This window comes from Microtus oregoni, unplaced genomic scaffold, assembly GCF_018167655.1.
Source record: "Microtus oregoni isolate MIOR12 unplaced genomic scaffold, Mior012 000082F_ref0000272, whole genome shotgun sequence".
In the NCBI taxonomy this organism is placed as follows: Eukaryota; Metazoa; Chordata; class Mammalia; order Rodentia; family Cricetidae; genus Microtus; species Microtus oregoni.
Genome location: NW_024544542.1, coordinates 4,053,510 through 4,069,985, shown reverse-complemented (window position 1 = coordinate 4,069,985; position 16,476 = coordinate 4,053,510). Strand labels below are relative to the sequence as shown.

The window sequence follows — 16,476 nt, the reverse complement described above, 5'->3', positions numbered from 1 at the left end:
GGGTAGCCAATCACAATGTCTGCCAGAGTTTCGTTGGGTTTTATTTTGATTACATTCTGTTTATTGCATGTGTGTATGTACCAATTGCAGGGCATATGTCAGGGCAGGGGGCAACTATGGGAGTTTGCATTCCCCTTCCACTGTGTGGGTCTCAGGGATCAAACTCAGGTTAGCACACTTGGTGGCAAGTGTCCACTGCGCCACCGCCCCAGTCCTTCAGTTAGTGTTTGAAGAACCATAGCAACAAACAAGGATGGAGCACAGTCAAGTCATGATCCTGTTTGAATGTCAAGCAGAGGACACGGGCTTTATTTGGCTGGCCACAGGGGAGTGAGAAAAAGCCTTTATAAAGAGATGTGATGTAATCAGAGGTATGCATTAAGAAGATTAATTTGGCAACAGCTTATAGGAAAAGATTATTTGGAAAATAGATTAAAAGTCAGGAGATCAGTTGTGGTATACTTGTAAAAGGTTATGTGATTAGTAATGAAGACTTGAACTGAACTGACTGCTATGGAAAGAGAAAGCAAAAACTGTTTGGGAGATAAAAAAAAAACATTTTAGTTTTGAGACAAACTCTCCCATATATAATCCGGATCTTCTGATCTTCCTGCATCTGCCTCCCAACTGCTGGGTTCACAGTATGTGCCACCATGACTAACTTTTTACTACTTTTTAAAGGCTGGTGACAGAATAAATAAAATAAAGAGTTCCAACCTAACTCCCAAGGTTCTCAGTCCTTACGACCCAGGGCAATGGTGATGGCATGTGAAGAGGGACGGAACACAAGAAGTTTACGAAATGGGAATTTCCAAGGTCCAACTGAGACATGTTGACTTTGGGGATGTCATGATGGCAATAGCACAGGGAGAGTCATAGGGCAGAGCCGTGCCAGGAGGAGCACAGTGACTCACCCTAGAAGAGGTGGCAATAGCTCTGGGAATAAATCACCAAGGTGAGAAACTTCCAGAACACTTCAGAGTTAGCCATGAGAAGACCAACTCTCCTAAAGCAAAAACAAGGTGTGTGTGGGGGGGGGGGGGGGGCGGTCCACAGGACGTAAACTGTCACGAGCACGAGAGTGACAAGATAGAGCAGTCTTTGAGGGTGATGGAGCCATAGGCAAAAGCTATAGAAAGGTTGAGTGGAGCAAACCACCTTGGAATGGTGCTGAGTAAGTTATAGGGAGAGGAAGCGAAGATGTGGGAGGAGGGTAAAGCTTCAGTAAACAGCAAATAACTGATCTCAGATGAATGTCATTGTCTAAAATGAAAACCAGGTTTATTAGCTACTTTCCCCAGAACTATGGCAAAATGCTCAACAGAAACATATTGGGAAAGAGGGGGTTTAAACTTCTCTGGAAACATACCCAGACACACCCAGGCATGTGCTTCTATGGTGATTCTAAATTCAATTAAGTTGACAATGGCCATTAATCATTGCATGGGTAACGTGGAAGAGTGGATGAACGAGCTTCTAATTGGAGGGCAAAGCTAAAGAAAAATGCCAAGACGAAAGTATTGGAAGTTAGTAGAGAAAGCTTAAGAGCGGATTGACCGGGCAGGGAGCAGTCAACACAGTACACATACAGATACACAAATTGCCAAGCGGTACTGAGAAGACGAAATGAGCAAGCCAATTCTTTAAGAGCTGGATCAAGATGATTTTGTCATATTCCCCTTAGGTGAGCTTTGTACATTGCCCCCTTTCATGGATACGCTCTAATCAGAGAGTAGAACAAACAGCCAGGAGAGGAAAAAACTAGAATAAAGAACGTCAACTGAGAGAGAGTGTGTCACCAGACACCCGAGAGGGGACACAGGCTGGAAGACCCGCACCAGAAATGATGAATGCTCTGACCAGGGAACAGGCACCACTGGCGCATGCCCCAGGGAAACACCACTGTGGATAGAGAGCAAGATCCACTTAGCAAGGAGCAGTAGAGCGAGGGCTAGGCGCAGACTGAGGAGCAAGTTCACACACAGTGGCTCTGAAGTTGTCTGAACTCACTGGAAGGATCAGAGAGGGGGACAACTTGAGTACTAAGAAGCACAGCTCAGTGGAAAGGCAGCAATCCAAAACAAGGGTCAGTTGTGTCTGCAGAGATGAAGGGACACGCCTGGCTGGCAGATCAATCTTATTGAATCACTCTGTGTTAGCATCCAGACAACTGAAAACAGCAGGCTTGCTTCTTTGTGTCTAACTGACAAACCAGACCAACTTAAAAATTGCATTTTCATGCCCATCTGTCCAAAACTATCTCCTTAAGGACACGCAGGGCCTGAGATCACTGCAGGAGCATCTATGTAATGTAAAACTTGCACCTTGTTCACTTCTGCCTTAATTGCTGGGGCTGGAGAAGAGCAGCTAAGAACACTGGCTCTTCCAGAGGGTCTGTGTTTGACTCCTCAGCGTTTCGTTTACATGGCAGTCACAACCATTGATAACTCCAGTTCCAGGGCATCTGACACCCTCCTCTGGCCTCTGTAGACACGAGGCATGTGTAGTGTACTCTAACATACATGTGGGCAAAATATACATGAACATAAAATAACAAAATTTAATTTGAAAATTGAATGTCTTGTTGCACCCCTCTTGATAAACAGCTTACTCAAGTGCTGTCTGACTCACTTCATGGCTTTCTGTCAGAGACGCTCTAACTCTCGTAGGTTCTGAGCTGAGCCATTACACTGGCCCCTACAACTTTCTTCCTCACTGTCTTGCCCCTCTAGCGTTGGACTTTGCCGAACATTATCTGTTGGTGTCTTCCTGTCCTGTTATACTCAGAGGCTCGCCACCAGCCCAGGTCACTACTGTTGACCTTGCAAGAGCAAAGGTCACTGAAGGCCGAGTGTCTCCCAGTGCAGCCGTCTTACTCAGCTAGCGAGTGTCCCCTTGGTGAATTTATTAATCTGCTAAGTGTCCAAGGTCCACTGCGCAGGCTCAGAACCAGTTTCATCAGAAACTTGAGAGATAAACTCAACAAGCTCACAAACCCTAAAGCACACAAGAATTCCAAGATGGTAACATTCCCTAGAAACTCCCCAACCACACCTAATCAGAATGACTGATGGACTCACTTGCCGCCGTATTGGGGAGAAGCCTTTCCGCCACTTTTTCCTGTTCCAGAGAAGGTCCTCATCGTGACACAACTGTCAGATGGGTCCTGGGATGGCTGTGCTCCTTGTGCTCCTTTCCACACGAGCAGGATTTTCCACGCCCCAGAGTACATGATTGCTCTTAAGTGTGGAAACTTGAGGAATTGCAGAATCCAGAAACCGCTGATGTCTGGAGTCCGTAAGGTTCCAGGCTCTCGCATGGTTCTGACTTCCCCATTTCTGTTTGCTCTATTACTACTCCACTGCCTCCCAAAATCTTTCTGCAAAACTGATGCTGTTGGCACCAGGGAAACATGGTCAGTTAAGCGCTTGCCCTGCAAGCCCAAAGACCTGAGTTCGATCCCCAGGACCCAGGTGGGAAGCACTTGTAACTCCAGCACCAGGGCAGAGGAGACAGGGAGCCCCAGGGAGCTCCTGGGGTTCAGCCGCCAGCTAATTCAGCCTAATTGATAAGTTCCAGGTCCCAGTCAGAGACTCTATCTTAAAACAAAGTAAGTGGAAGGAACCTGAGGAACAATACCAGGGTTTGACAAAAGACCTCCACATAAACAGAAGAGTGCATACAAAGTAACAACAGAGGTGAAAAAAAAACCTGATGCTTTTGTCAGCTTCTATTCTCAGTTCCTGATTCTAGGTGTTGGGTTTTCCTCCTTTCCACACCCTACAGGACTTACCCCTTAGGCCATTCATTTCCCCCTCCCCTTCATCAGCTGGAGACTCACACACTTCTCTCAAGTGAGGAAAGAATTGCAAGCACAATTTCTTTTTTTAATACTTAGTATATACTTAGTTTATACTTAGGTACTGTTATCTTTGATAATAAAAGTAAAATCTTCTCCCTTCATGAACCCAAAGTCACTCCTGTCCATGAATTCTTGGCCATTCATCAACTGCTTCCAGCTCAATCTTGCTTTAAGAGTTAAGTAAAGGCCAGGAGGTGGTGGTGCACACATTTAATCCCAGCACTTGGGATGCAGAGGCAGGTGATCTCTGTGAGTTCGAGGCCAGCCTGGTCTATAAGAGCTAGTTCTAGGACAGGCTCCAAAGCTACAGTGAAACCCTGTCTCAAAAAACCAAAATAGAAAAAAAAAAGAAAGATTTAAATCAAGAGCAATCTGCAGGTCTCACATTGACTTGTGTACTTCTTTTTAATCAATTGAACCTACAATGTCTCTTCATCAGTCATACCTCCCAAGTCAGAAGATAACAGCATAGGCCAAAACCAAAACCTGAATCCTTGATGATGGTTTATGACCACAGACCAGGGCAGGTAATTCTAGGGAAGATGTGAGTACAGACAAAAGATCACTCAAATCTTTCGTTCTAGCTGGTACTGTTGTCCCAAGCATAGTGCAGTCTCCTGGGAAACTGGGCTAAGCTGTGAAGTAGCCAATGACATGTTTATACTGGAAAGACATCCAGTCTTTACCATCTCTCCAACGGGCTCCATAGCTCCTGCTCACCCTCCACAGAGTGTAGCCAAGCAGGTCTAAATGCCAAGCAATCTCAATCTGTTGGGACTCACTAACCACCTGAAAACTGCAAGGAATGGCAAAGAGAAACCAAAGGCAACCCAACTACTTGACAAAAGGGTCTTGAACCTTCCCTTCTGTCCCCATAGCCTAGGAGGAAGATCTTCAGAGCACTCTAAAAGTCAGAACGCTCATCACATCTTATGTCTATGTAAGGATAAAGTAATTAATTAAGTGTGAACACAGCAATACAGTATATGGCAGCATGCATAGTATGAGATGGGGGACATTCCTACACAAGGGTGTTCTCAACTGTTGCTCCCAGCTAGGATGGCCAGTGATGGGCGTGAAACTACAATGAACCAAAACTACAAGGTGATGTAATGACCATATCCTCGAGAATATTAGTCTTCAGTTGGATGGTTAGAAGACAGTGAAAGAAAGAGGAAAAGAAAAAGGCCTTTTTATTATGTGCTCAGCTTCCAAGGGGGAAGACACTCTAGATGAGGCAGGTACAAGTATGTTCAGTACAAAAAAAAAATTATATTCAATAATGAAGTAAGCAAGCTTAGCTAGGTTCTCCCACCTAGAAAACATCCTCACAAAACATGCAAAGCCCTCTTGCTCTAAATCCTTGATTACCAGAAGACCATCTGACTATTAATTAAATCCGCATTATGGTTTTAAAATGAGTCTTTATGATTTGCTTAGCATTAATCAAACCTCCAGAATTTTCCACCTCAAGGTGAGCTAACAAAATAGAATTCTTGACCTGCAAAGATCCAAACACTGTTATTTCTTTCCTTCTAACACCCTCACCATGAGGTGCAGCCCAAGCACTTTCCCCTCCAACCCCCTTCTTGCTAATCCGCTTACTGCAATAGTATTAGCAAGCATTCCAGGGCCTATGGACTACCAGCTAGGTGTTTGCTGTGCACATTCGGAAAACAAATGAAGAAATTGTTTAGGAGATGAAAAGATGTGTCAAATAAGGCTATACATTTTAAGGGAGAAGGCAGAGAAATCTCAAGCTACGAGCCAGCCAGAGTTGTTCATTAACTACCACGTATTTAGGTAGTAGGAAGAGAGATGTTGTCACTAAGTTAGTCTTCACCTTAGTCAAGCATGTGGGCTATCGCACCACAGCCAGAATGTGAAGAAAACAGTAAAGGTCTAAGGAAAGCCATCAACCTGTAACTTAAAAACTTAAGCAGCAAATGTGTCCTCTAGCTGAGGATCTTAGCTGCTGTTGGTATTACCACAGACCACGCAACGTCTGCAAGAGAGGCCCCAGGAAGGTAATGAACTTTGACATGAATTCATCCCTCTTGACGGATCCCTGCAACCATCCTCCATGAAAAGAGCTTTGACAAATTCAACTGAACACCAAAAGGCATTGTCCTCCTGTCTGTAGAAAATGATGTTTCTCCATGCAGCCCATACCCAGCACGCACGAGCGAGCTTGCAGGCAAAAAGCGTTAGGTGGTCGTCCGTGAGGGGACAAGCACGCCTTGGACAAAGAATGTATTCTTACTCTGTCCATTTTTCCTTCTGTTCTGCTCCATCACATAAAACGCTGCTTGACCTCTGACTCAGACCGCAGACAGTCTACCTGCTGATCTCCCAGGCTCTGTTCAAACACGCTTAATAATCTCCATCTCTGTAAGGGTCATCAGTAGCTTTCCCTACCACACTCAAGACCCTCCCCTGGTTCAGATCACCTCCCCTCCTCTTCACACCCTTGTCTCTTTCAAATTAAACTTTAAAGACGATGGTTTCTAGGCCAGCACTGGTTCAAAAAGCGAGCAAATGAAAGTCTCTGGGTTGTTTGTTTGTTTGTTTTTTTAAATTCACTCGTTAGTAGAATCAATTATCAAAAGTCAGCAAGATGAGGTGGTAGGTCAGAAGCATATGTAATGGTCAGAGATGCATTTGGGCTCCAATACTTAGATTAAAATTTATAAATGACAGAGATGGGTTATCTCTTTGAGTTCAAGGCCAGCCTGGTCTACATAGTGAGCTCCAGGCCAGCTAAAGCTACAGCAAATCAAAGCAAACAAGGTTGGTAAATGAGTAGAGCTCATGCTGACTACTCCATGGCTGTGTCAGATGCAGGGTAGGAGGGTGTCCCGGGGAATAAAGTTATGAATGTGCTCAGGGTGCAACACTGTCCACAGAGCGCCCTTGCCCCGGGAGCCTGAAGCCTTAGCACCATGTTCTCAGGGTTGACATGATCTTATCTGGAGTGTCCGTCCGGTTCAGTGCATCACATTGGAAGAGAATGACCAGGGGGAGGAAGCCAGAGGACAAAGTCCTGGGTCCAGAGGATCCCAGGTCCTAGGTCTGAAGAGAAATCTCTCAAAGAAGTAGGCATGTTTATTTGGCAGGAGAAAATATGCTGTCAGAAGACCAGCAGTTGCAACAAATCCATAAAGAGGCTGGGCGTTACCATGGATCGGGGCTGCAGACTGTGCATTCAAAACCAAAATGAAACCTGAAGCATGACAGGGCCAGTAGCAATGTCGTCTGGTCTCAGAGTTGGGGGAACTCAGGAAACCGACATGTCCCAGCATGGGACCCCACGGATTATGTTCATGGGATGTAAGCCAATTGCTGCCATCTTCCAGTTTCTCAGGATGAGCCAAAAGTCCAGCTCTTAATGCAACATGGTTCGATTCATAATTTTGAAAATATTTTAAAATTCGAGAGAAGCAGTGGTGCCTGTGGGCAGGTGGCAGCCCAGCTCTGTCAGTTTAAAGGATCCCAGGGAAGTGATTCTTGATTTCAACAATGTGTGGAGTTAACACACACGGGTGGGAGATTTCTCTGGATAGTGAAAGAACCTTCAACTATTTGGGATTCCTCTATGGAGAAGAGTTTTCTATCATTCTGAGCAATGGAAAATAATGAAGTCACTCCCGGGTAACAATGCATGAGATGCTGGAGGAAGCATTTCCTCCAGAAGCACAGATACTGGCTTTCCAGTATACTCTATACATATATACTATATGATGCTAGAGCTGTGTTCTCCAGGTGATAAAGTGCATTTATATCATTTCAGAACAGCCCTACAAGAAGAAATGTGGATGTTTCTGATTTACAAACATGTGGACTGATCACTTAGAAAGGAAATCATTTCCAGAAGCAAACAAGTCATTGATTAGGTCTAGGATTGGCTGAGTCAGACCCTCCAACCCTGTCAGACTCTAAATTGTGGGTCTGGAAGAAGACTTTGTCTTGCTGTATCTGCTCACAGTTATTTTCCTAAAAGCTTCTGCACATTTTTATATTATGGGATACCTTTCTGTCCCTTCCACATTTCCCTGAATGCTAGGATCCTTCATGGTTTCTTGATGACCCTCTTCTAACCTGGTTCAATCAGCCATGGGATTGTCTCCCCAACTCTAGTGTCCCAAGCTATACTTACCCTTGACATATGTCCAAAACAAACACCTTCTGTGTACTTGGTACATATCCCTGTAAGGATAAAAACCTGCCTTAATTTACTCTCTCTCTCTCTCTCTCTCTCTCTCTCACACACACACACACACACACACGCACACATACACTCACACACACACACATACACACACAAACACACATACACACATGCAATACACACTCACACTCAGGCACGTGCACACATATACACATGTACACTCACATACACACACATAAACACACATGCACATACACATTCATACACACACGCACACACCTACACTCACACATACACAAAGTGCCTTATCAGTGAATCATCTAATCTCTGACTTTCTGGATTTGTCACTGCGGCTGATGTCATCAGGAACAGCATCTCCTTCTCACAACCATCTCCACTTCCTTCCAGAAATTACAGTTCTGAAAAACCAGCCAGTGTCTTGTTTCCTGCATTCTCAATGAGGATACTCAGTACAAATTTCTGCATTTTAACCTCACAAAAGCAATCCGAAACACAACATTATTCCTGGGGTTGGGATGAACCCAATCTAGGAATGGAGAAATGTTGTCACATGCACACAGAGACAAAAAGCAAAGCTTCCAAGGAACTTAGTTTGATTACACAGAATTTTTTTAACTGCCAAGGGGGTCTTTCTTGTTGGCTCAGAACCTAATGCAGTGTTATTACCTAATGCACTACTGTTAAACCTGGACAGCCAGATGTCAATAAGCATGAAATAAATCAATACAACTTATATGTATCATATAAAATCAAAGAGAAACATGTATGGAAACTGAAAAAGATGCACAGAAATCAATAAGGGAAAAAAATCCCAAGAATTCGACTCCATTCAGCCAGAATAGCAGGTTGTTTTCCTTTGGTTTAGATTACTTGGTTGTGCGGATCTGACTGGTCAAATGACCAGTTAAGAATATTCCATAGAGCGGTGTTCCGTTGCTCTAATCTCCCTAGACAAGGTTCATATTTGTGTAGGTTACTTATTCTCCCTTTGTTGACTAAGTCAATAATCAGAATCAGCAGGTTTGGAGTCAGATTGGCAGGGATCAGCAGCCTGGCTTGGGAGGCGGGAGTATAAAAGCCCCTCCACCTGGACGCAGCCTTCACAGAGGTCCACTGGCTCCTAGCAGAATGGCTTCCCCTCATCTCTTCCTCCTTTGCCTCGCTGGACTGGCGTTTATGTCTGAGGCTGGCCCTGCGGTAAGTGTCCTGTGGAAGCCTTTCCAGACATGGCGGGTGCATCTTGGATAAAGGAGGAGTAGCTTACTCCAGCTTTGGTAACTAGCGGGTGTTCTAGGTCAGGGGTGCCCAGAATCTATGTTTCCCATTAAACTCCAAAGGGGAGATCTGGGGTCTAGACCCTTGACTCTTTCTTCTATTGTGTTGGCACATTGAGTCTAATGCTCATTATCTCGATGTCCTTAGATAATAAAAATATGAAATAACATAGAAATAGAGATATAAAAGTCCTGGGGAGGTAGTTTAGTGGTAGTAGGTAGTGTGTATCTAACATGTGGAAAGGCCTGTGTTCAACCTATGACTATAGAACAAGATGCATCATCAGCGGGGCTGTTAATATTGAATTCTCATAAAATATATTTAATATGTTTAGTAGACATTATATCTAGTATACCTATTGAGTAAGGTTATATTTTGGTTCTTTAGCTAATCAAAATGTATTATTGATCATTATCTTGGGGGAAGCAACACTCTATTCTAGTGTCTGACGGAGTCCTCTGGAAGAGTGAGTCAGTACAGTTAAGTGGGTCCGGAAGTACGTGGGTGTTAGGTTACAATGGAGAGAATTACTACTGCAGCAGCTGATTAGAATGATCTCGAGGAAAAGACCAGTCTTTCTTTTTTTGTACGATTCACCTTTTCAGTGTCTCCATTCAGATGGAGAGGTGAACCAAGCAACGGCTCTCAGAGGGCCTGTTTGCCCTTTGGAAAAGCATTGTACAGGTCCCTGGTGCACAGCAGTGTGTCTGGAGGCAGAGGCTGCTCTTGCTTTGAAAACAATGCTGCCTGTGTCAGATTGCAAAAGAAGCTCATTAATTGTCAACACTTACCGTTATCGCAATGGGATCAGCATGTACTTTTGGTTTTGTTCCAGATTCTAACCCCAGAAAGAACAAGTTCTTCTACTTGGATCAATTTCACTGACACCTCTCTTGTCCTCTCTCTGCCCAGGGCCCCGGAGCATCCAAGTGTCCTCTGATGGTCAAAGTCCTGGATGCTGTCCGAGGAAGCCCTGCTGTGGATGTGGCCGTGCAAGTGTTCAAAAAGACAGCTCAGGGAACCTGGGAGCCATTTGCCTCTGGGTAAGCTAGCAGAGCATCCTGCTGCGGGATTGGGTCTATCTTTCTAGTCACCCTTCTGCTCATGAGAGGTGAGCACACACAGCGGACCAACTTTAGGGCTGAGAGAGATGTCTCAGCGGTTAAGAGCACTCTCTACTCTTGTAGGGGACAGAGGTTTGGCTGCCAGCACCAAAATGGCAGCTCAAAATCATCGGTAACAACAGTTTCTGGGGAACCAATATCTTCTTCTGACCACCATGTGTGTAGTGCTCAGGCACACATGCAGGCTGTACGTTCATACACATAAAGTAAAAGGAAACAAATATTTTTTTTTTAAACTGTCAGCTAAAGAATCTGTTAGAAGGCTAAAGGAATTGGGAGACCTTTCTTAAGAAAGCTGGCTTCCTGCTCTGCTTAGCACAGGCTAGGACTGAAGGGAGAGAAAAGGAAAGACAGTAACTCCTGGGCTTCAGTAGGAGTTTGCAATCCTTTCCGTCACAGCCCACTTGAGGAAGGCAATGAAAACTAGTCTCTAGGGACTGCGAAGATGACTCAGGCAATGAAGTGCTTGTTCAGGAGACCGGGGACTTGAGTGTGAATCCACAGACTCTGTGTAAGAAGTCCACCATGGTAGTGCATGCTTCGAATACCAGCCTGGGGGTGGGGGCTTAGAAACAAGAGGACCTTGAAGTTTACCGGCCAAGCAGTCACGCTGAATGGGTAGATTCGGGTTCAGTGAGAGACCCTGTCTTAAAAAACAGTGGGTAGAATAGTCAAGGAAGACATCCAGATCTGAGTTCATGTCATGCAAATGTACACATACATACACAGACACCACATAAAACAATACACACAATCACACAATACACATACACCCAGAGTGTGTGTGTAATTTTCAGAAATGTAAATCAGGAATTTTCAGAATCCCTGGTGCCCATGTGTGATGCTCAAAGCGTTGAGTGCTGGTCTTAGAATCTTAGGAAGGATGTACATGTGCTGATTTATTATTGAAATGAAAGGAACTGACGAAGCACCCTGCTGGAGTTTACTCGCATTAACCAGAATCAGGGGCTTTTTTTTTTTTCTTTTCATGTACACTCAGAACAGAACAGCTCTGTGTAAGGCTAGCAGCCACCCTGCTTAATAAGAAACACATCTATAGAGATCCGCAAGGCAAAAGCCCTGGGCTGAGCAATCTCACAACTGCCACTAGCATGCCAAAATGACTTCCCACCTGTGCAGGCCACAGGTGTGTGTGTGTGTGTGTGTGTGTGTGTGTGTGTGTGTGTGTGTTGACCACCACAAGAATTTCAAATGAATTACTAATTAACCTAAACAAACGAACCAAAAGAAAAAGCAGCTAAGACACCCTTAACACCTAGCAGAACGGCGAGGTCCTTATGTCTCCTGGGTAAAGACTTTCTATTAAGTTTTAATTGAATACCAAGATGCACTGATTTCTTCTCTTCACTGGAAAGATCATCTTCTTCAGTGAAGTGTTAGCTGAGTTTCTGTTTGTTAACTTCTTTGTGATCATATGTGTGTCGAGCACAGCACACAAAGTGGTCAGGGAATTCTAAGTGGACATAGAATCAACACCCAAATATTCAAACTTTCTTGGGACCTTCTTTCTTGTACACACACAAGAGGGAGGTTAGAGAGAAGGGGACAGGCATGGCCAGAGTCACTAAAGACAATTGCCACTCGTCTGTCTTGGTTGTAACTAAATGGGAAGCAGGTTCTGACATTTCTGTGAGGAACTGGAGCCTACGTGAAAATGAAAGCTGCTTGGTATTTCTTGTTGGCAAAGAATAGCCAAGCAGATTAAACTTAGAAAAGGAGAAAGTCAGTTAAGTTATTTTTTGTTTATTAGGTTTTGTACGCTGACAAACAACACTACCCCTGCAAGTTACCCTTACACTGTGGGACACTGGCCTGTCACTCTGCTGTCACAGGGGTCTTCAGAGTTAGAACAGCTTGTGACACTTTCAGGGACAGTCATGAACTTCATCAAGTCATTAACCCTGAATGCAATAGAGAGTGTGTGTGTGGTGTGTGTATGTGTGTGTGTGTGTGTGGTTGGGGACTGATTCCAGGGGTATACAAATGTTAGGATGCAACAGTGTGTATGTGTGTGTGTGTTGTTGTTGGGGACTGATTCCAGGGGCATACAAATGTTAGGAAGGAACTCGATGCAACAGTGTGTATATGTGTGTGTGTGTTGTTGTTGTTGTTGGGGACTGATTCCAGGGGCATACAAATGTTAGGAAGGAACTCGATGCAACAGTGTGTATATGTGTGTGTGTGTTGTTGTTGTTGTTGGGGACTGATTCCAGGGGCATACAAATGTTAGGAAGGAACTCTACCACTGAGCAACACATCTGGGCATTAAGGCTTTCCTTTTCTTTCTTTTAAAAAAATATAATAATTTTTGAGACAGGGTCCCATCTAGTCCAGTGCTCTCTCTATAAACCAAAATTGCCCTCAAACCTGCAGCAACCCTCCGGCCTCTACCCATAGAGCACTAGGATAACAGGTGAGCCCCACATGCCTGGATTAAGGCTTTTAAGGTAAACATTCTACTGTATGTTATTGTCATGAGACAGAACTCTACAATAAGCTGTACGCAACGCTTCTATGAATTTTTTGCCATTTTTTTTACTATTTTATCACAAACACAAGAATTTCCTCAACCTTGATTCAGTTGATAGAAATGAAATACACAGTTACATGCATGTACATACACACACATGCATACATGTTACAATCATATACATACCCTTCTTTTCCCCTAACTTCACCTGGACCTTTGTGCCTTCCAGGAAGACTGCTGAATCTGGAGAGCTGCACGGGCTCACCACAGATGAGAAGTTCGTAGAAGGGGTGTACAGAGTTGAACTGGACACCAAATCCTACTGGAAGGCCCTTGGCATTTCCCCGTTCCACGAATATGCAGAGGTGAGTGGACCCACCGAGGTGTTTGGGTTTTGCTTTCAGTCTCAGGAAATGCCCTTTGCTCTTGGGCATGAGAAGAAAGCAGGGTCCCTTTCCCATCCTACAGCCCAAAAGAAGTAAATGTTCCGAGTTTGTCTGAAACATTCAGCAACACGGCCTAAACCTGCTTCACGCTACTTATGGTTAGCTAATTACATGAATATTTGTTTCTCTGTTGAAAGAATATTAATGTCTGCTTTTGAGGCAGCTTCCAGATACCACTAAAGATATTTCATAGCCAAAGAGAGGGTTCCTTCCCTATGTTATTTTTCTAAATTCTGGCATTTTCGTTATTCCAGAACGCATCTAGTGCCCCAGAGGTTTGGGTACACAATTCCTGATAACGCACAGAATGACGATACATTCAAAACCATAACACCTGAATAGCTAAATCTCCAACTATACTCTACACGGCAAAGGGGTTTCTGTATCAAAACTGTTTCATTTTTATGATCAATCTACAGAGGGCGAGCCTTATCTTACCCCATTTTACCAATGAAGAAGCTGAGGGAATTTAAGCACCCCATCAAGTCACATAGCTAGCACGTGTGAGCAAGGGAAGGCCCAGGATCGTGCCGCTGGAGCCCAGGAGCCCAGGAGCATGCCGTGTCTAGCGCGTGTGAGCGAGGGAAGGAGCAGGAGCGTGCCGCTGAAGCTCTGTGTTGGTTGGTGTGCCTTCCTTGCCTCAGCCAACTTCTCTAAGAAACTGAGCTAAATCAAAACACAAAGCCAACAAACCAAAACCATATTAGTAACCTTCATTTCACTCTGAGCTCAATCTCCCTGATCCTTGGTCATTTCACACAGGTGACTGTCATGGAAATAGAATCCAGACCTCTTGGTCAGAACTGGAGATAATGAATTCCATCAAAAATAGCCCAGCGTGTGACCTAGTTTGCTGTCTGTTGCTAAGATAAACCCCATTACCAAAAAGGAAGTTGGGGAGGGAAAAGTTTGCTTCATCATAGAGTAAACACAGGGTGGGAACCTGGAAGTCGGAACTGAAGAAGTGACCACAGAGAAGGGTGGCTTCCTGGCTTGCTCGATCACCTTTTTGTTTTTATTTTTTATTTTTATTTTGTTGTTGTTGTTTTTTATTTTCGAGACAGGGTTTCTCTGTGTAGCTTTGGTATCTGAGAACTCTCTTGTAGACCAGGTTGTCCTTGAACTCACAGAGATCTGCCTACCTCTGCCACCCGAGGGCTGGGATCAAAGGTGTGTGCCACCACCCCTGGTTTAACTATCTTTCTTATACAGCCCAGGTCTGTGTGCCCACTGCCCACAGTAGACTGGGTCCTCCTACATCTATCATTAATCAAAATAAATCCTACACAGGCTTGCCTACAGGCCAATCTGATCGAGGCAATTCCTCAACGATGGCTCCCTCTTCCCAGCTTATTCTAGTTGGTGTCAAGTTGACAAAATGTGACGAGCGAAGTGTGACAGGGAACCGCTCTCTGTGACTTCGCTGTGGATGAGTCCTTCAATTCTTTCAGCGACTTCTGTCACCAGACAAACCAGAGGGGTCTGTTGGACTCTTGCTCACGGAGACCCACCTCCCTTTGCCTCCTGAGTGCTGGGATTCAAGTTATGCACCACCACTGCTTGGTGCTTGGTGGATTTTTTTTTAATCCCATAATATCCTTTTTTCACTTTTGAGGAAGAGACAAATGAGACTGGATGACAATGTGACAGAGAGAGGAAGCTTGGCAGAGTGGGCGCAGTGGCACCTGCTGTGCTCTAATGCTGGGAGGTGAAGGTAGAGGAATCAGGAGTTAGTGGCCAGCTTAGACCAGGGGCCAGGGCTATAAAAGTGCCAGAAGGCTTGCCTGGCATTCACAGGATTTGATCTGTAGCACTATAAATGATAATAAATACATAAAACGGAGTTTGCGAAGAGTCCCCTTCCATTTTCTGGGTGTTGTTTTGTATTTGTTTTACTCTATCATCCAAGCTTTCTTTGTCCTGCTTTCGGAAACAAAGGGCATTTATTCCAGGTGTGTTCGAAGCTCTATCCAAAACCTGCACACAAAATGAGTAAAATTATACACACCTTCTCTGCCAGCCATTCCTTCTGGAAGTTCCTCACCGGCACCTGGGTGTTGCGGCACCCGAGTCTCAGACGATCTAGTGATTTGAGATGTGGCTAGCTAATTGCAAAATCCACATTTTGTCTGGAGACCTTCCATGAGCCCCAAAGCTTTTGTTCACATTTCTGCAGCTTGTGTTGTTGAGAGAAGTCTGCTATGCCTCCCCCAACACCTCAGCATTGTTACTTACCTGAAAATTCATATCTTCTCACGTCAGAAAACGCAAGGGCACAGAGGGAGAGAAATCCCTGGACTTGGAGACAAGGAGCCTTCCTGCCTGGTGGGGCTGTCCCTGTAGGTCAGACCACAGGCAGACTCCAGCATGCAGGTCAGCAGGAGGATGGTTCCTGCCAGCATTCTAACTCTGGAAGTCTGCGGTGGGGTGACAACCACTGTTCCCCACGGGTCTTCTGTCTGTAGGTATTTCCCTTCTCCCCACTTTTCTCTGAGCCGAAGAAAATGAACAATAGCTGTCAGGTTCTCTGTGACTCATTTTGGTGTGACCAGAACCACTCACACTGGTCACAAACTTGCAAAGAGAGGCCCCTGCAATTCTATCCGAGCTGCACAAGGCTCGGGAGACTTAGCTAGGCAGCATATTTGATTTTGTTCTAATTGTTCGTCCCCCTGAGAATCAGGTAATAACAAGAAGATTATCAATTTAGCACTGAACTTCAGGGAATACTTTGACCGTGGCTCCAGCCTCTGGGCTCCGTTTGAAGCAAATGTCTCTCTGTGGCTCCAGCCTCTGGGCTCCGTTTGAAGCAAATGTCTCTCCTTTCTCCCAGGTGGTTTTCACAGCCAACGACTCTGGCCATCGCCGCTACACCATCGCAGCCCTGCTCAGCCCCTACTCCTACAGCACCACGGCCGTGGTCAGCAACCCCCAGAACTGAGGTGCCTGGCCCAGCAGGCCCAGGATCCTGGCAGAGCAGTAGCAGCCCGTTTGCACTCAAGCAGTGATTTCACTCGATAAACTGTGTTAGTAACTTGGCAAAGACGCCATGAGACATTCCTATTAAACCTCTTGGCGCTTCATTCAAA

The 16,476-nt window shown here is 44.9% G+C and overlaps 1 protein-coding gene across 1 annotated transcript; it reads left to right on the top strand.

The window, feature by feature from the left end:
* Window positions 1-9,094: 9,094 nt before the first annotated feature.
* Window positions 9,095-16,476, top strand: LOC121441867 (transthyretin). The gene is made up of 4 exons (XM_041643196.1): window positions 9,095-9,248; window positions 10,239-10,369; window positions 13,171-13,306; window positions 16,221-16,476. Exons 1-4 carry the CDS (start codon window positions 9,180-9,182, stop codon window positions 16,326-16,328), a joined length of 444 nt encoding a protein of 147 aa, XP_041499130.1. The 5' UTR covers window positions 9,095-9,179; the 3' UTR covers window positions 16,329-16,476.

What these genes read in the sequence shown, in the direction of transcription:
- LOC121441867 (XM_041643196.1), top strand. Translation starts at nt 9,180, where the DNA reads ATGGCTTCCCCTCATCTCTTCCTCCTTTGCCTCGCTGGACTGGCGTTT. An exon ending in TGTCTGAGGCTGGCCCTGCG is followed by an intron (nt 9,249 to 10,238) that starts GTAAGTGTCCTG and finishes CTCTCTGCCCAG; the next exon opens with GGCCCCGGAGCATCCAAGTG. An exon ending in TGGGAGCCATTTGCCTCTGG is followed by an intron (nt 10,370 to 13,170) that starts GTAAGCTAGCAG and finishes TGTGCCTTCCAG; the next exon opens with GAAGACTGCTGAATCTGGAG.